We start from the raw sequence: 19,006 nt of genomic DNA, 5'->3' as shown, positions 1-19,006 counted from the left end.
TTGATGGCCATGATTATAGGTTTAAGATCGGTGGAGGAGGTGAAACCACTCCGTGGTGATCTGCTCTGACTTGCCTGCAGTTTGAGTAGTGTGAAGATGGGCAGGTCAGATAGGGGAGGCTTGTTTGTGGCGATGATGGTGCTGTTATTGAATTGGAGAGGATGGGAATGGTGGTAAGCTTTTGCTGGGTTCCTACCCATGTGGGTGTGGAGGGGTAATGAGAAGGCAGATGTGGTGGCTAATAGTGCTGTGAGGAGAGAGGGGGTAGATATTCAGGTCCCGCTGGGCTGCAGGGAAGTCAAGTCCTTGATCTGGGCAAAATGGCTTGATCTTTGGCAAAGGGAGTGTGATGCTAGTAGTAAGGGGAGGCAATTACAGCATGCACCGGTCAGGAAAGGAAGATGTGGGGAGTATGGGATGTAGGACAGAGGAAGTTGTGTGGAGTAGACTACAGTTGGAGTTTTAATGCCACGTTGTGGATGATAGAGAGACAAGAAACAGGTATGTGTGATGAGTGTTTAGTGGAGGAAACGGTGGTGCAGGTGTTGATATTTTGTGGACTGTATGACGTAGATAGGGAGAGATTGTGTGAAAGGGTTAGAGGCTGGCTGGGTTGCTGTAGTGGACGGAGGAAAGTGGTGTCTAGGGCTCTATTTCACTTTCTTAGAGGAACATGAATAATGAATATAATTTAATATAATATAGGTAGGCCGTGACTGGCCTCACACTCCAGTAATGTAGGTGGCAGTGTATGCTCCTTAAAAGGATGCGATCCGGTCCGCCAACCCAATCCCAACGAAGAAGAATGATTTCCGGTAATGTTAGAGTATTTCCTGTGGTGGTCGAGAAAATAAACGACGGGTTTGTTTTGCTACCTAGAAGTCGATTTAATTTTTGTTAATATATTGATATTGTTGATCGGGCAATCATGTCTGGACGGGACGCCCTCAACATGAAGCAACCGCCGATCCAGTCCACGGCTGGTGCTGTGCCGATTCGAAATGAGAAAGGTGAGTTTCCCTGTAGCTAACGTTAGCTAAGGCAAGCTATCCTGGACTAGGTGGTAGCCGATTTCATGGTAGCAATAGATAGCTATCTAGCCATCCAAGTATACAACTTTGTAGTTAATATCACGATATAATTGCATGCTGCATTTTCTTAATTGTACGGACAAACTTTTTGTCTGCGTCTACAGTAGATATAAAAAATCACAATTCATGCCCTTACTCATGTTTCAATCCATCACAAAACCAAAACGACAGTATATACAACTTAACCTCACTAAATGTAACAGAGTAAGTAGAGCCATCTATGATAATGGACCGTTCATGGTAACCAAGTGTGGTCGCCTACTTTCGTCCCCAGGTGAGATTTCGATGGAGAAGGTGAAGGTGAAGCGCTATGTGTCGGGTAAACGTCCCGACTATGCTCCCATGGACTCCTCTGACGAGGAGGATGAGGACTTCCAGTTTATAAAAAAGGCTAAGGATGCCGAGCCTGAGATGGAAATGGAGGAAGAGGTGGTGTCTGACCCCCGTCTCAAGCGTCTGCTAAACCGCGTCTCTGAGGATGCGGAGGAGAGGTGAAGATAATTCTCATTGATCCATCTTGTAAACCAGTGGGATCCTGTGTTGGTTGTGATGACTCCCAGTCCCATCTTCATTGAGCTGAACTGTATTTGTCAGTAGACACCCATAGTTGGGTGAGGGGTTGTTAAAACCTTTCTGCACATATTGTGGGTTATCAGGAATTTGAATACTATGAATGACTGACTGATTTTTATTGGGCTTTGATCTCTAAACCATTTAGGCCTAACTATTAGCCCTATTGGATGTTGAGTGCTGTGATGATTGTAAATGTTTCTTTCTCTCTCTCTCAGGTTGGCAAGACACAGACAGATCGCAGAGCCGGAGGTGGTTGCAGAGAGCAGTGAAGACTCCGACGAGGGAACCTGGCACCCGGAGAGAGCACCCGAAGAGAGCAGTGACGAAGAGGAGGAGGAAGAGGAAGAAGTGGACGATGAGGTGAGTGGCACAAGGATCTTCTTGGAAAGCTGGATCAGGCACCCCTTTTATTCATTAAGATTTTAAAGACAAAACAGATCTTAGAACAGCACTCCTACTCTGAGATGTTTTGTGAATACGGTCCCAGGTGTGTGATATGGAATGGTATACAAGATACCCTTTACGTAACACGTTGACTTTGTTTTGTGTGTAGGAAATCGAGAGGCGGCGAGCGATGATGCGCCAGCGAGCGCAGGAGCGGAAGAACGAGGACATGCCGGAGATCATGGAGGTGGAGGAAGAAGGGAATTCGGGAGCGGAGAAGGAGGAGTCGGAGTCAGAGTACGAGGAGTACACGGACAGTGAAGATGAGGCCGAGCCGCGGCTAAAACCAGTCTTCATCCGCAAGTAAGGAGTCCTGCCATCCAAGATCACTCCTGAACCATTATCATGGCTTAATATAATTTATTTCATAGAATGTAATAACTTTATTTTTCTAAGGGAAACTTTGATCGTGGGCTTGGGATTAGACAATTCAAAATGGCCAAATTGACTGATGAAAATACATTAGGCTTATACGAGAAACAATTTTAATTTAAAAGCCAGTACAAAACTGTTACCAGCTGTGCTGTTTTCTACTGCATGCATCAGTTTGTGTATACCTGCTGTCCTGTTATCATATGAACAGAGTATGTTCACAACAAATGGATTGTGTTGCAGCGTTTGTGTCCCGAGTGAGAAAATGAGATTTTGATGTGTATCTCCTCAGGAAGGACCGAGTAACAGTGGCGGAGCGCGAGGCGGATGAGCTCAAACAGCGGGAGCTGGAGGCGGAGGCCAAGAAGCAGGTGGAGGAGCGGCGGCGCTACACCCTGAAGATCGTGGAGGAGGAGGCCAAGAAGGAGTTTGAGGAGAACCGCCGCACTCTGGCTGCTCTCGACTCCCTGGACACGGACGGGGAGAATGAGGAGGAGGAGTACGAGGCGTGGAAGGTCCGGGAGCTCAAGCGCATCAAGAGGGACCGGGAGGCCCGTGAAGCGTGAGTACAGTCAGACTTAAACATGAACCATGGTGTTCACTAGGCACAAAATGAATATAGATCTGAAACAGTCAAGTACTATCTTGAAACACTCGTTTTCATCTTTGAAACATTTTGCTACAGTGTGCCCTAAAGTGCTCCACGGTGGTACATTTAATTGTGCAGCACTTTAAACCATTCAAAACCATTTACAGGCAAATGCATAAGAGCAGAACATATTAAGACAGTCTTGAATGACAATGGAAGTAGACATCAGAAATACTTCACATAGGGCGTTGATTCACTTAACCATTGAAAGCTGGTGTTGTTCCCTCTCAAAGTAAAAAAGGCTAATGTCTTTGTTTTTATATTATTTGATTATCTGTATGATTATCTGTATGATTATCTGTATGAATGATCTGTACACTTGAAGTGTTTATACCCATGTTAATAATTACTGGTCCAGAGTTAATTATGTTGACACAGGTCTTTGCTGTCCATGTAACCCACTTGCCTTGTCGGATTTTCCAGAATGGAGAAAGAGAAGTCTGAGATTGAGAGGTTCCACAGCCTCACCGAGGAGGAGCGCAGGGCCGAGCTGCGGAATAATGGCAAACAGATCACAAACAAGGCCTCTAAGGGCAAATATAAGTTCCTCCAGAAGTACTACCACAGAGGAGCCTTCTTCATGGTGAGTTGTAGACACGGGGGTTCAGAGAACTCCGTACAGTGCATTCTTATAAGAAACACACCACCAGATGTTGCTGATGATTGATTGTTAGAATTGTAGGAGAAAGTGTAAGTATAGGAGTGAACTATCCCATGTTTGTTAGCCACTACATGTGTTAGATTGTTGTATGAGTGATTCTTAAAAGCAGTGTGTGCACTGTTGTAGAATATTCAGAGATGTGATTCAGGTATATAAAATATGTATGATCCTTCATTCATATAATTGAAACTTGGTAAACGTATTTTGTCCGACTAGCTCGTCTTGTCTTTGATGTTGGCTGAATGTGATCTGTTTCCAGGACGAAGAGGAGAATGTGTTCAAGAGAGACTTCAGTGCCCCCACTCTGGAGGACCACTTCAACAAAACCATCCTCCCCAAAGTCATGCAGGTCAGCTGGACTTCTTTCAAACATCATACTTTTGTAGCACATGTATTCCCCCTATGTTTATTTATTATAAATGTACACTATCGATGTAAACAGAAAATTCATACTGTTTTTGAACCCAGTGTATTGGCAACCCCTGTGTAAATTAATTTATTTCATTTATAGTGGCTATACAGAATGTTTTGTTCTGGAGCTGCTCTTGAGACAATGTTCTCCTAAATGGACAGATATTATCCAGACATTACCTCAAAATAAGGATGTGTGTGGTTTCATAACAATAAATTATACAATTATATGAGCCATACAGCCAACAATCAATCCAAAATGTGATGTCAACAATTGGCAAATAAACATCCACAGATAGTTCATCTTTAACAACCCCCTCATTTAATTCCAGGTCAAGAACTTTGGTCGCTCCGGACGCACTAAGTACACCCACCTGGTGGATCAGGACACCACATCGTTTGACTCAGCCTGGGCTCAGGAGAGCGCTCAGAACAGCAAGTTCTTTAAGCAGAAGGCTGCAGGAGTGAGAGATGTGTTTGACCGACCAACAGTGCAAAAGAGGAAGACCTGAATCTAAGTTGAGGGGGAAGAGAGACACTTGGGGTGTGTTCAGTGGGATGAAATGTTGCAGATGGAAATGAACTACACTTCACTGAAGTATATTCTATGGCCATACATTTACCTGCAATATCTTGAATGCACCAACCCTTTGAGCAAGGCCCTGGGTTATGCCCTGATGCTTCATGGAGGCATATTGATGTAATTTTGTACATTTTCAAAGTTGTGTAGCTATTTTGTTTTATCGCCATTGATCTGACATCTGTTAATGTCTTCTAACTTGGATATAAAGCGTACGTGATTAAAACATAACATTTTCATCCAACATTTATTATAAATCAAAAACAGGTGCTTGCAAAAGTAATCAATTTTGAAGTATTGTTGAATATACATAAAGAGAAATGCAATGTTTTATTTCAGTTGACCTATGGAATGGAGTCAATGAATACGGTCAGGCTAGGAAGCAGTCCAGTGTCCAATGCTGCTGCATAAAGCTGCTCTAGGGTCAGTTTCTCCTGGTCAGTTTGACAGGTCAATCAGAGCCTCTACCACATTGCCCATGTGTTCTCTCAGACTGCGCTCTGCCACTCCCCGGGAGATCTCCATCTCACCCATCTGTGGAAAGACAGTTGAGGCAGGACATTAGAATAATCAGAATGGGTAGTTGTATTGATAGAACACTTCAGACGGTCCCGGTCTATGAATGTATCTCTGAAGCATAGTTTCTAATAACACCGCCTAGTAGAATATAGATGACTAGAGTTCCAGAGGACTAATTTGATTTAATGCTTTTGTGATGCAAAAGACTAACTTTAGATGAGAGTTGTGACACTTAAACAAGAAACATGTCTGGGGGGGATACTTACAATGAGTTCTACATCCTCTTTCTTGATAGTGACTTTAGCCAGTTCCTTTTCCCTGAAATCATAACCCCAGACAAGTCATTAGTGTACTCATTCATTTCCAGATCAATGATTGTTGAATGAAAATCTGACAAAGTGACTCACCTATCTTGTTTAGCTTTCTGTTCTCTTGATCTCCTGTCTCCAATCACTGACATAGCCTGAAACAGGACATGCAGACATCAGATAGTCAAAGGGATCATATTGGTATGACAGCACTGACGAGTCAGTAACTAGAACTCCCAAAACAGGTTGGAAGAGTAAATTACGCAAGGCAGAAAAACATACAAGCAGCAATAGGCTAACGCTTGCTGAATAGACAGAAGCTCTACCCTGTCCTGTTCTGTTCAGGGCTGACTTGGTTAAACAGCACGTGCCAACGTGAAATGACGCGTTTGTATGTTGATTACGGTAACATTTTCACAACACATGGTTTGTGCAAATATGTTTCCATTCTTCACTGTACGCCGGTTAGGCCCGTTGTTAGCATTCGCTAGCTAGCCTTCATGCTAACGTGGGCACCCATCGTCGCCCCGCGTGCTTGGCCCAGCCTCACCGTTTCAAGATCGGAGCTCGATATTTCCTTCTCCTCGGCATAATCGGTGACTCTCTCCAAATCGGCAGCCCCACTATCATGTTTCCGAGGCTTTTCTGCTGGTTTTCCAGTGCAGTTCTCCTCAGCTTCCAGATCCAAATCCACATCTCCCTCTGCCGCCATGTTTGCTCCTGTAGAGCCGGAACGAAAAGAGAGTGGGTATCCGTTTACAAAACTATCGGAAAGCAAATTAAGAAGCACCGATGTCACATGGTTTCCAGTGTGAGTGCTAACCGAGTCCTTCGGACGTTCATACCCTCATTGCAGGTTACAAAAAGGTTAAGGTTAGGGTTATGTAAGAGTTGGGGTTATAGGGTAGGGTCGTCCCAAGGATCCCAGATAGCGAATATAGAAAAAAACCCAATCCATTATCAGCAATTTGTAAGCAAAAATTTAAATATTTTACATTGATATTCAGTTTTAATTTGTATTTTGTTAACTTCATATACAATTACATTAACTAAATCTTCAGCCTAAATTATGTTATAGTAGTTATGCTCATATTACTACAAATTATGCATATTCTAGCATGCCAGGCAAATATTTAATTTACCATGCAAGATACATTTCTTGATATCCTTAAAGTGATACAGCCAGCAGTTTTGAAAGTAGCGCTCATCACCAGCCAAAACTGGTCTCTGAAAAGTGTGCAAGGTGATATGTTACATCCTGGAAAAGAAGAAATGTCATGCAATTACGGATTTGTAAGCGCTTAAAGTAACTGTCCAGTGTTTCCAGATTTCTATGATATATGACATATAATTAATTACAATACGAATGAAATAGTTTTCCTGCTCAAAAATTGTAATTAAGTATGTTAAAAATCAGCTTTTCTGTGTTGGAATGGTGTGGGCGTACCACAACAAGGTAATGGTATGGGTGTATACCGGTCATTATAGATATTCATGAGCGTAGACCACTGATTGGCCAGCTGGATGACATTATAGTCTTTATTTTACTAGGCAAGTCTGTTAAGAACAAATTCTTATTTTCAATGACAGCCTAGGAACAGTGGGATTAACTGCTTTGTTCAGGGGCAGAACAACAGATATTTTTACCCTGTCAGCTCAGGCATTCAATCTTGCAACCTTTCGGTTACTAGTTCAACACTCTAACCACTAGGCTGGCTACCTGCTGCCCCACTCTATGAGGAAATAGCAAGCATTTTTTAATTGGTCTGTTTGAGATACAAGTTTGAGATTGGATTTTTTAAAGTGTTTTTTTTTTCTCCAATTTATGCTTTGGCCACAAATACAAGTATAAGATGAGTCAAAACATTATTTGGGTATGAGTTAACAGAGCATTAACTTTCAAAAGTCAGATTTTCTCAGGACAGTTACTTTAAGATCCAGTTCAATCTCTTTAAAAAAATGTGATATCCAACTTCCAAGTGTCACTTGGCCAGATGGGCCAAATGCCAAATTATATTCTGACTGGATAGGTTGATGTATAGACTGCATGAGGTTGGATTAAAGGGTACTCTGCACACCTAGGCCTATTTCTGTCTTGCATAAGAGGTTTACAGTACTTTAATACTTGGAGTCCCAACAACCTGGCCAACCTCCTACGTTTCTCTCTTGATCCCCCCACAATAGTTTTCCCGCCTCATGTACACTACACTACACTTACCAATCAATCCAATTTATTTTAATCGGCTTAATCCTAAAAAGTAGAGAAACCTTCCTTGATCACATCTGAAGCCAAAATCTCTTTGACTGGCTCTCCCTCTCAGGGTGTTTGCCTTGTACATCATCCATGCCTGTCTGTTGGGGGAGATGTGTGGGATGATCGATGGGGCCCAGAGAAATGGTGGTGCTGGGGCTTATTAATGAAAAACAGGAGGGTGATATGCATATACTAAACTTGAGTGTTTCCGGGCTTGTTAACTCTGTACTGCTGTCCCAGTACCCCTTTCATCCTGATTTATGATTGACCGTTGAGAGCCAGTGGACCTGGAGCTTCGTCGCCCCCCTCAGTGCCTGCTGCACCAGTCTGGGAAGTAATGTTGTGTCGCTGTCTCTGTACTCAGGTGAGAAACTGATGAACTCAGAACGAAACATTCAGGGAGTGAGCTTGGGCTTTTGCAAGTGGTGGGACTGGTGTTGGGGTCAATTCCATTTCAATTCAGTCAATGTAGTTTAAGTTTATTTCCTGAATTTATTTCATTTAAATGGAATTGAATCTAACTGGTGGGACTGCCTTCAAAATGGATGAGATTAGACTAGACCTTTAATTCAATAACAAATAATACTTTATGAATTTTATCAAATTCTATAGTTTTTATGGATCGCATTCCCAGCCTGAGAAACAGTGAATGGTGTTTCAGACATTACCATCCTGGTAAACACAATGGAATGAATAGAATGTCTTATTGTGTCACCCCCCCCCCCCCCCCTTCCCTTCCCCTGCCTGGTGGAATTTGTCCCACTGACTGCCTTCCTTCTCACCCAATTCAGCTCCTGGCCATGTTCAGTAGTTCATCAACACCACACTATGATCCACTTCTTGATCTGTAATAGTTACTGTTGACCTAGACATATACAGTTACAGTATAATATAGGCAGGCAGGCAGGCCACTGTGATCATATTGTTATGAATCTTTAGAGTGAAATGGCCCATTTTACTGTTATACAATTCATGTCACATAGGCCTATACTGTATATTATTTTTGATAGAAAGTCTCATTGAATTCATTAAGATATTAGTTTGAACTTTGCACTCATGGGTTGCTGAGCCACATAGAAAAGGCAGTCAAATACTGTTTATAATCTCCTAACCTGCAAAGCAGAAATATTATGTTTCATCCTTTCAAAAATGTTTGGGATTGTGGTGTAGATTATGTGTAGGAAGTTTGCCGTAATCTGCAGTTTCTGTGTAATCCAGAAAGCGTAAACTGGAAAATGGACTGTTATGTACACTCAATCAGTTATGTCACTGTTGATGAATGGATAAATTGTGTTGGCATGGGAATCCTCTGACTGACATGTGAGGCTTGCCTCTCTCTGGGTCATCGTCTTAGTTCTGTGTCTCTTCACTCTCAATTAACAGTAAGACTACAATGTTTATACATTCTTACACTTAAAACATATCTCTAAATAACTGGGCTCTAAAGAATCATAAGATTTTACATTTTTTACACACAAAAAAAACTACAGTCAACTGTGTTTTTTGGAAAACGTGTTTGGACTCGATCCAACCGTTCTTCCAAAAGGCCTATTGAAACCATAGATCGAATGCTTCCACTCAAGCATCGTTTGGCTCCTTTAATTTGCTTTTGTCTGCTCGCTTTGGCAGTGTCTCCTCTCCCACGAGGCAAAAGCAATTATCTGTCAGTGAAAGGGCCCCCAGGAATGCTGTGTAGTACCGAGGGCGACGGTGGTGGGCCGCCCTGACCGACTCTCGAGAGTTAAACCCGGGTCTTATTCACCCTCTTATGCACCAAACGGAAAAAAAACGAATTGAAACAGGGAGCGACAACTGTTTTTTCCGTTGTATATTTTTTTTTTAAACGTTTTGCTACAGTGTGCGCTAATGAATACAAGCCTGTTTATCTGAAGGGACTAATTGGTTCATGGACGTTCACGGTGGAGTAATTTAGCCAACAGCAGATTAAAGATCTTCAAACCAGATTAAAGTTCTTAGTGATTCTACTCTGCTGCGATTACATCAGTTAATGTTGATTCTTGGAGAATAGTATTTGTTCATTGTCACTGTAAGGAATTAATTGGTAGTCACTATTGTGTTTTTTAGGGCAATGATTGTGAGTGTTGATGGTTTTGTGATCTCAGACAGGAGCTATGATTGCGTGACAACCAGCTGGGATGAAGGAAAACAAATAGTACCACTGTCACATTTGAAGAAGAAAAACAGTCCTCACCGTGTCACATGTAGCATATTGATCAACATATTTCCATTTGTAGCTTAGAACAGATAGTAAATATTGACACAATGTGAACTTTCCACTTTGTCTGAAAAGAGTTTTGTCATTGATCATCAACAAAGCTTTACAGTGCATGCAGGGAGAATCAGTGTATCAGAGAGTGTGCAGTTAGATAACATAGGCCATTCTTAAATCAATCCCTAGACCCTAGACTAGGGTTGCAAAATTCCATTAACTTCTGGTTGGAAGATTCCACATATAAGTGTATATACCCCATCAAAGTATTCAGACCCCTTGACATATTCTATATTTTGTTACGTTATATCCTTATTCTAAAATTATTATTATTTTTTTTTAAAGAAATCTATACACAATACCCCATAATGACAAAGTGAAAACAGGTTTTTTGGAAATGTTTGCAAAATTGTATATATATAAAAACCTGAAATACCTTATTTACATAAGTATTCAGACCCTTTGCCATGAGACTCGAAATTGAGCTCAGGTGCATCCTGTTTCCACTGATCATCCTTGAGATGTTTCTACAACTTGATTGGAGTCTTCCCGTGGTAAATCCAATTGATTGGACTTGATTTGGAAAGGCATACACCTGTCTATATAAAGAGAACCAAGCCATGAGGTCAAAGGAATTGTCTGTAGCGCTCCAAGACAGGATGGTGTCGAGGCACAGATCTGGGGAAGGGTACCAAAACAATTCTGCAGCACTAAAGGTTCCCAAGGACACAGTGGCTTCCATCATTCGTAAATGGTGGAAGTTTGGAAACACCAAGACTCTTCTTAGTGCTGGCCACCCATCCAAACTGAGCAATCGGGGGGGAAGGCCTTGGTCAGTGAGGTGACCAAGAACCCGATGGTCACTCTGACAAAGCTCTAGAGTTCCTCTGTGGAGATGGGAGAACCTTCCAGAAGGACAACCATCTCTGCAGCACTCCACCAATCAGGCCTTCATGGTAGAGTGGCCAGACGGAAGCCACTCCTCAGTAAAAGGCACATGACAGCCCGCTTGGAGTTTGCCAAAAGGCACCTAAAGACTCCCAGACCACGAGAAACAAGATTCTCTGGTCTGAAGAACCCAAGATCGAACTCTTTGGCCTGAATGCCAAGCGTCACGTCTGGAGGAAACCTGGCACCATCCCTAAGGTGAAGCATGGTCAAATCAAATCAAAGTTTATTTGTCACGTGCGCCGAATACAACAGGTGTAGTAGACCTTACAGTAAATTGCTTACTTACAGTCTCTAACCAACAGTGCCAACAAGGTATTAGGGGAACAATAGGTAAGTAAAGAAATAAAAACAACAGTAAAAAAGACAGTGAAAAATAACAGTAGCGAGGCTATATATATACCGGCACCGGTTAGTCGGGCTGATTGAGGTAGTATGTCCATGTAGATATGGTTAAAGTGACTATGCATATATGATAAACAGAGAGTAGCAGTAGCATAAAAGAGGGGTTGGCGGGTGGTGGGTGGCGGGACACAATGCAGATAGCCCGATTAGCTAATGTGCGGGAGCACTGGTTGGACGGGCCAATTGAGGTAGTATGTACATGAATGTATAGTTAAAGTGACTATGCATATATGATAAACAGAGAGTAGCATTAGCATAAAATAGGGGTTGGGGGGGTGGCACACAATGCAAATAGTCCGGGTTGCCATTTGATTACCTGTTCAGGAGTCTTATGGCTTGGGGGTAAAAACTGTTGAGAAGCCTTATGATCCTAGACTTGGCACTCCGGTAACGCTTGCCATGCAGTAGTAGAGAGAACAGTCTATGACTGGGGTGGCTATGGTCTTTGACCATTTTTAGGGCCTTCCTCTGACGCTGCCTGGTGTAGAGGTCCTGGATGGCAGGCAGCTTAGTTCCAGCGATGCACTGGGCCGTACGCACTACCCTCTGTAGTGCCTTGCGGACGGAGGCCGAGCAATTGCCGTACCAGGCAGTGATGCAACCAGTCATGCTCTCGATGTTGCAGCTGTAGAAGCTTTTGAGGATCTGAGGACCCATGCCAAATCTTTTTAGTTTCCTGAGAGGGAATAGGCTTTGTCGTGCCCTCTTCATGCCTGTCTTGGTGTGTTTGGACCATTCTAGTTTGTTGGTGATGTGAACACCAAGGAACTTGAAGCTCTCAATCTGCTCCACTACAGCCGCATCGATGAGAATGGGGGCGTGCTCAGTCCTCCTTTTCCTGTAGTCCACAATCATATCCTTAGTCCTGGTTACGTTGAGGGATAGGTTGTTATTCTGGCACCACCCAGCCAGGTCTCTGACCTCCTCCCTATAGGCTGTCTCATCATTGTCGTTGATCAGGCCTACCACTGTTGTGTTGTCTGCAAACTTAATGATGGTGTTGGAGTTGTGCCTGGCCATGTAGTCGTGGGTGAACAGGTAGTACAGGAAGGGACTGAGCACGCACCCCTGAGGGGCTCCAGTGTTGAGGATAAGCGTGGCAGATGTGTTGCTACCTACCCTCACCACCTGGGGGCGGCCCGTCAAGAAGTCCAGGATTCAGTTGCAGAGGGAGGTGTTTAGTCCTAGGATCCTTAGCTTAGTGATGAGCTTTGAGGGCACTACGTTGTTGAACGCTGAGCTGTAGTCAATGAATAGCATTCTCACATAGGTGTTCCTTTTATCCTGGTGGGAAAGGGCAGTGTGGAGTGCAATAGAGATTGCATCATCTGTGGATCTGTTTGGGCGGTATGCAAATTGGAGTGGGTCTAGGGTTTCTGGGATAATGGTGTTGATGTGCACATCAACAACAGTCACCCACGAAGCATCGTTACCCATCGCTCCACAAAAGCCCTTGCAGAGCAAGGGGAACTACTACTTCAAGGTCTCAGAGCAAGTGATGTCACCGATTGAAACGCTATTTAGCGCAAACACCGCTAACTAGCTAGCCATTTCACATCCGTTACACCTACGTGCTTTTGGGCACAGGGACTATGGTGGTCTGCTTGAAACATGTTGGTAATAGAGATTCAATCAGAGACATGTTGAAAATGTTAGTTAAGACACCTCCTAATCTGTCTGCCCAGCGGCCTAGTGAATGTTGACCTGTTTAAAGGTCTTACTCACGTCGGCTACGGAGAGCGTGATCAAACAGTCGTCCGGAACAGCTGATGCTCTCATGCATGCCTCAGTGTTGCTTGCCTCGAAGCAAGCATAGAAGTAATTTAGCTCGCCTGGTAGGCTCGTGTCTGCTGGTGGTGGCAGCATCTCATGCTGTGGGGATGTTTTTCAGTGGCAGGGACTGGGAGACTAGTCAGGTTTGAGGGAACGATGAACGGAGCAAAATACAGAGAGAGACCTTTGATGAAAACCTGCTTAAGAGCGCTCAGGACTTCAGCCTGGGGCGAAGCTTCACCTTCCAACAGGACAACGACCCTAAGCACACAGCCAACACAATGCAGGAGTGGCTTTGTGACAAGTCTCTGAATGTCTTTGAGTGGCCCAGCCAGAGCCCAGATTTGAACCCAATCAAACATCTCTGGAGAGACCTGAAAATACCTGTGCAGCGACACTCCCCATCCAACCTGACAGGGCTTGAGAGGATCTGCAGAGAAAAATGGGAGAAAATCCCCAAGTACAGGTCTGTCAAGCTTGTAGCGTCATTCCCAAGAAGACTCAAGGCTGTAATCACTGTCAAATGTGCCTCAACAATGTACTTAGTAAAGGGTCTGAATACTTATGTAAATGTTACAATTCAGTATTTCTTAAATATTTTTGGCTAAAATGTCTAAAAACCTGTTTTTGCTTTATCATTATTGGGTATTGTGTGTAGATTGATGAGGGGGGGAATTTTAGAACAAGTCTGTAATGTAACAAAATGCAGAAAAAGTCAAGGAGTCTGAAAACTTTCTGAATGTTTTGAGTTGCTGACAGTTCTTTATAGGCTACAGGTGGCAAAAACTGTGTTCTGGTAGAATTTGTTATGTTTACTTGGTCTGTAACAAGAACATTTGACAGGCCCTAGTTGGGTCACACAACCCCAACAGGTTTGGGAACCACTGATGAGTTAGGCCTATGCTGTCGTAGAGTAGTAGCCCCAGTAAGAACTGTTCTGCAGCCGAACGATGATAACCCAGTCTGGGTTATGGAGTTAGTCTACGGCAGGGTTGGGGAGAGCGAGAGGGACTGATGAAGGTCACGCTAACTGAGACTGAGGGGACTGTACAACTTCCCTGGATTATCCTGGCACAGTGCCCTGCACACTGACCCAAATCTATTCTGACTCACTCTCTCTGTGTACTCCCTCCCTGTGTAAACAACCCGTGTGGGCTACTGCACTTCAGATAAGATTGTGGGCGCAGTCCTTCTCTTGTCTTGATAAAGGCCACAAGCCATCGATCAAGTCCACCTTTGTAAACATGGATTACAAACATACAGATCACCAGCATTTTTTATAGTCTACTGTACTCTTCTGCCATGGTAGGGCCCACGCCCTGCCACTCAGCCCCAGTCAAAGCCAGTTTAAAACAGAACTGAGGAGATTAAGTGAGAGTCTGTCTTGTGGAGAAGGGTTGAACAGAGATTACTGTATATCAATGGATAACATAGAGATAGACAGAGATCTTGACTTTGTATCTGTGCCAATATGGTGTCTATGACAGAATCTCTATTTCAAAGTAGTCAATTTACTTATTTTGTGTTTGGAAATAAAACAACTTTTAACTAGAAAATGACTTCTTCAAGATTTCACGTTATATATTTTGCCCGCTGGATTGACTAGAGGCCTACATCCTCTTTCTCCTGACTCAGACACAACCCTACATGTGTCCTCTTTCTCCTGACTCAGACACAACCCTACATGTGTCCTCTTTCACCTGACTCAGACACAACCCTACATGTGTCCTCTTTCTCCTGACTCAGACACAACCCTACATGTGTCCTCTTTCTCCTGACTCAGACACAACCCTACACGTGTCCTCTTTCTCCTGACTCAGACACAACCCTACATGTGTCCTCTTTCTCCTGACTCAGACACAACCCTACACGTGTCCTCTTTCACCTGACTCAGACACAACCCTACATGTGTCCTCTTTCACCTGACTCAGACACAACCCTACATGTGTCCTCTTTCACCTGACTCAGACACAACCCTACATGTGTCCTCTTTCTCCTGACTCAGACACAACCCTACATGTGTCCTCTTTCTCCTGACTCAGACACAACCCTACATGTGTCCTCTTTCACCTGACTCAGACACAACCCTACATGTGTCCTCTTTCACCTGACTCAGACACAACCCACCGGGAAAACGTCAACAGTATATCAATGTAATCTGTCAACATACTGACCTTGAACATCAATGGAATTTTGTGTTGAAAATACAAAAAGTTGTCAAAGTACACTAATTTTAACCAGAATTCAACAACAAATCAACAACAGGATTTCAAAGGTTGGTTCATTTCAACTACAATAGAATTCACGTTTGTTGAGAACTCAACTAAAAATCAACCAAATATGGACATATGGATTTTGCGTTCCGTCAGGTTTTTGCCTGGAGAGAGACCTAGCCTGTGCCCACTCCTCTTGTACTGTGTTTCTGGGCCGGTCAGCAAAATTATGATAGGATTATGGATGTGGCCTCTTTCCATTATGGACAAGCAGGGAGGATCAGAGTTTAGCAAGGAGGTGCCATGGGGCGGTGGGCGGTGCTGTGTAGGAAAGCAGAAGGTATCAGATAACATCCTTAAATGTAAAAAGAACATGACAGTAATTTGCGGGTAATTCCATTCTGATGGGTATGTAACCCAATGAACAGCGTGGCCCAAGCCTATTGTGACCATGGGGCTGCTATGTCCTGTGTGTGTGTGTGTGTGTGTGTGTGTGTGTGTGTGTGTGTGTGTGTGTGTGTGGCCTGGAGGCTGTCTCTGGAGCAGTGGAGCAAGGGCCCTGGGGGAAGGGAGGGACAGATGGGACTAACACATGCCCCGCCTCCCTCTCTCCCTGGCTCTGCCTAATCTGCCAGGGTAAAGCGGAGCAGGGGGAGGAGGGGTTGAGGGCATTCATCATCACCACCTCTCTCTCCAACTCTTCTGACAGCGCCCGACACAGAAGCAAAAAGAGAGCACACAGGATATGAGTAAAATAAGTACCCGGACACTTTCTATCCCCCCGAAGTTGGATTGAGGTTGAGGCCGAGATTTAGCAAGGTTGGTTGGATGTGTCTTTGTGTTACATGTGATCCAGGATATAGCAGAGAAGAACTCAGGAAGAACTACCCTGTTGACCCGTTGGAAGTTGGGCACAACAACAAGTAGCGCTTTTGTTTTGTATCGCCGCTACTTATTTTGGGAAAACAATTTGTACTGTTTTAGATGTTAGAGGATCGTTTTCTGGGGACTTTTAGGACGTCATCCTCACAGGGTCTGTGATCTAACACCCAAAGCTGTCCGTTTTGGAGGGTTCTGAACGGATGACAGCCCAGGAGATGCACCAGAGTGGCATCTACAGCTACTTCCTCAACATGTTTGCCTACCAGGTGAGACAGAGTCCTGAATGACAGAGAGTTGGCGGGAGGGAAAGAGAGAACATATAAGAGGAATTATGGAGACGTTACACATGAATGAGAATGGGTTTGGATTGCTGTCTGTTTAGTAAGACATTGAGTCCCATATTTTCATGATACGTTTGCTAGTAGTTGTGTTAAAACAAAGTTATATTAGTTGTTCTGTTTAAGACATAGCTATATTAGTTGTTGTGTTTAAATCATAGCTATATTAGTTGTTGTGTTATAACATAGTTATATTAGTTGTTGTGTTATAACAAAGTTATATTAGTTGTTCTGTTTAAGACATAGCTATATTAGTTGTTGTGTTTAAATCATAGCTATATTAGTTGTTGTGTTATAACATAGTTATATTAGTTGTTGTGTTATAACATAGTTATATTAGTTGTTGTGTTATAACATAGTTATATTAGTTGTTGTTTTAATACATAGCTATATTAGTTGTTGTGTTATAACAAAGTTATATTAGTTGTTGTGTTATAACATAGCTATATTAGTTGTTGTGTTATAACATAGCTATATTAGTTGTTGTGTTAAAACATAGTAATGTAGTTGTTGTGTTAAAACATAGTAATGTAGTTGTTGTGTTAAAACATAGTAATGTAGTTGTTGTGTTAAAACATAGTAATGTAGTTGTTGTGTTATAACATAGTTATATTAGTTGTTGTGTTATAACATAGTTATATTAGTTGTTGTTTTAATACATAGCTATATTAGTTGTTGTGTTATAACATAGCTATATTAGTTGTTGTGTTATAACAAAGTTATATTAGTTGTTGTGTTATAACATAGCTATATTAGTTGTTGTGTTATAACATAGCTATATTAGTTGTTGTGTTAAAACATAGTAATGTAGTTGTTGTGTTAAAACATAGTAATGTAGTTGTTGTGTTAAAACATAGTAATGTAGTTGTTGTGTTAAAACATAGTAATGTAGTTGTTGTGTTAAAACATAGTAATGTAGTTGTTGTGTTAAAACATAGTTATATTAGTTGTTGTGTTATAACATAGTTATATTAGTTGTTGTTTTAATACATAGCTATATTAGTTGTTGTGTTATAACATAGCTATATTAGTTGTTGTGTTAAAACATAGTAATGTAGTTGTTGTGTTATAACATAGTTATATTAGTTGTTGTGTTATAACATAGTTATATTAGTTGTTGTTTTAATACATAGCTATATTAGTTGTTGTGTTATAACATAGCTATATTAGTTGTTGTGTTATAACAAAGTTATATTAGTTGTTGTGTTATAACATAGTAATGTAGTTGTTGTGTTAAAACATAGTAATGTAGTTGTTGTGTTAAAACATAGTAATGTAGTTGTTGTGTTAAAACATAGTAATGTAGTTGTTGTGTTAAAACATAGTAATGTAGTTGTTGTGTTAAAACATAGTAATGTAGTTGTTGTGTTAAAACATAGTAATGTAGTTGTTGTGTTAAAACATAGTAATGTAGTTGTTGTGTTATAACATAGTAATGTAGTTGTTGTGTTAAAACATAGTAATGTAGTTGTTGTGTTAAAACATAGTAATGTAGTTGTTGTGTTAAAACATAATAATGTAGCTGTTGTGTTATAACATAGTTATATTAGCTGTTGTGTTATAACATAGTTATATTAGTTGTTGTGTTAACATAGTAATGTAGTTGTTGTGTTATAACATAGTTATATTAGTTGTTGTGTTAAAACATAGTAATGTAGTTGTTGTGTTATAACATAGTAATGTAGTTGTTGTGTTATAACATAGTAATGTAGTTGTTGTGTTATAACATAGTTATATTAGTTGTTGTGTTAATACATAGTTATATTAGTTGTTGTGTTAACATAGTAATGTAGTTGTTGTGTTAAAACATAGTAATGTAGTTGTTGTGTTAAAACATAGTTATATTAGTTGTTGTGTTTAAACATAGTTATATTAGTTGTTGTGTTAAAACATAGTAATGTAGTTGTTGTGTTATAACATAGTTATATTAGTTGTTGTGTTATAACATAGTTATATTAGTTGTTGTTTTAATACATAGCTATATTAGTTGTTGTGTTATAACATAGCTATATTAGTTGTTGTGTTAAAACATAGTAATGTAGTTGTTGTGTTATAACATAGTTATATTAGTTGTTGTGTTATAACAAAGTTATATTAGTTGTTGTGTTAAAACATAGTAATGTAGTTGTTGTGTTATAACATAGTTATATTAGTTGTTGTGTTAACATAGTAATGTAGTTGTTGTGTTAAAACATAGTAATGTAGTTGTTGTGTTAAAACATAGTAATGTAGTTGTTGTGTTAAAACATAACTATATTAGTTGTTGTGTTATAACATAGTAATGTAGTTGTTGTGTTAAAACAACTATATTAGTTGTTGTGTTAAAACATAGTAATGTCGTTGTTGTGTTATAAC

General features: G+C 41.4%; 3 protein-coding genes across 5 annotated transcripts in view; 2 read left to right on the top strand and 1 right to left on the bottom strand.

Annotated features, from left to right (window-relative positions):
- The first annotated feature begins 802 nt into the window (after window positions 1-802).
- LOC110506854 (microfibrillar-associated protein 1) lies at window positions 803-5,025 on the top strand. Its single transcript, XM_036963722.2, has 8 exons — window positions 803-1,010; window positions 1,366-1,582; window positions 1,880-2,024; window positions 2,218-2,411; window positions 2,773-3,042; window positions 3,553-3,712; window positions 4,050-4,139; window positions 4,534-5,025. Exons 1-8 carry the CDS (start codon window positions 929-931, stop codon window positions 4,711-4,713), a joined length of 1,338 nt encoding a protein of 445 aa, XP_036819617.1. The 5' UTR covers window positions 803-928; the 3' UTR covers window positions 4,714-5,025.
- Window positions 5,015-6,420, bottom strand: hypk (huntingtin interacting protein K). Its single transcript, XM_036963723.2, has 4 exons — window positions 6,159-6,420; window positions 5,708-5,763; window positions 5,567-5,618; window positions 5,015-5,315 (listed from the first exon to the last, which is right to left on the bottom strand). Exons 1-4 carry the CDS (start codon window positions 6,318-6,320, stop codon window positions 5,220-5,222), a joined length of 366 nt encoding a protein of 121 aa, XP_036819618.1. The 5' UTR covers window positions 6,321-6,420; the 3' UTR covers window positions 5,015-5,219.
- Window positions 6,421-7,978: 1,558 nt separating this feature from the next.
- Window positions 7,979-19,006, top strand: part of LOC110517630 (serine incorporator 4-like) — a 61,271-nt gene continuing 50,243 nt past the window's right edge. For 2 of the 3 annotated variants that reach the window (XM_090222793.1, XM_090222791.1), the window contains exon 1: window positions 16,009-16,579. In XM_090222793.1, coding sequence (XP_090078919.1) covers window positions 16,514-16,579 — 66 coding nt within the window. In that variant the 5' untranslated portion in view covers window positions 16,009-16,513. Of the gene's footprint in view, window positions 8,227-16,008; window positions 16,580-19,006 lie in introns of those variants that run through there. The other variant, XM_090222792.1, reaches the window with a different exon arrangement.

The sequence above is a fragment of the Oncorhynchus mykiss genome, chromosome 26 (genome assembly GCF_057628025.1).
Source record: "Oncorhynchus mykiss isolate SJ-2025 chromosome 26, ASM5762802v1, whole genome shotgun sequence".
NCBI lineage: Eukaryota > Metazoa > Chordata > Actinopteri > Salmoniformes > Salmonidae > Oncorhynchus > Oncorhynchus mykiss.
The sequence above is the reverse complement of the archived record's forward strand: the minus strand, read 5'-3'. Positions and strand labels throughout refer to the sequence as shown.

Coding starts and splice junctions, on each gene's coding strand:
- hypk (XM_036963723.2), bottom strand. CDS start 6,320: ATGGCGGCAGAGGGAGATGTGGATTTGGATCTGGAAGCTGAGGAGAAC. Junction 5,619..5,707: donor CAGAAAGCTAAACAAGATAG/GTGAGTCACTTT, acceptor TTATGATTTCAG/GGAAAAGGAACTGGCTAAAG. Junction 5,316..5,566: donor AAGAGGATGTAGAACTCATT/GTAAGTATCCCC, acceptor GTCTTTCCACAG/ATGGGTGAGATGGAGATCTC.
- LOC110506854 (XM_036963722.2), top strand. CDS start 929: ATGTCTGGACGGGACGCCCTCAACATGAAGCAACCGCCGATCCAGTCC. Junction 1,583..1,879: donor TCTGAGGATGCGGAGGAGAG/GTGAAGATAATT, acceptor TCTCTCTCTCAG/GTTGGCAAGACACAGACAGA. Junction 2,412..2,772: donor AAACCAGTCTTCATCCGCAA/GTAAGGAGTCCT, acceptor GTATCTCCTCAG/GAAGGACCGAGTAACAGTGG.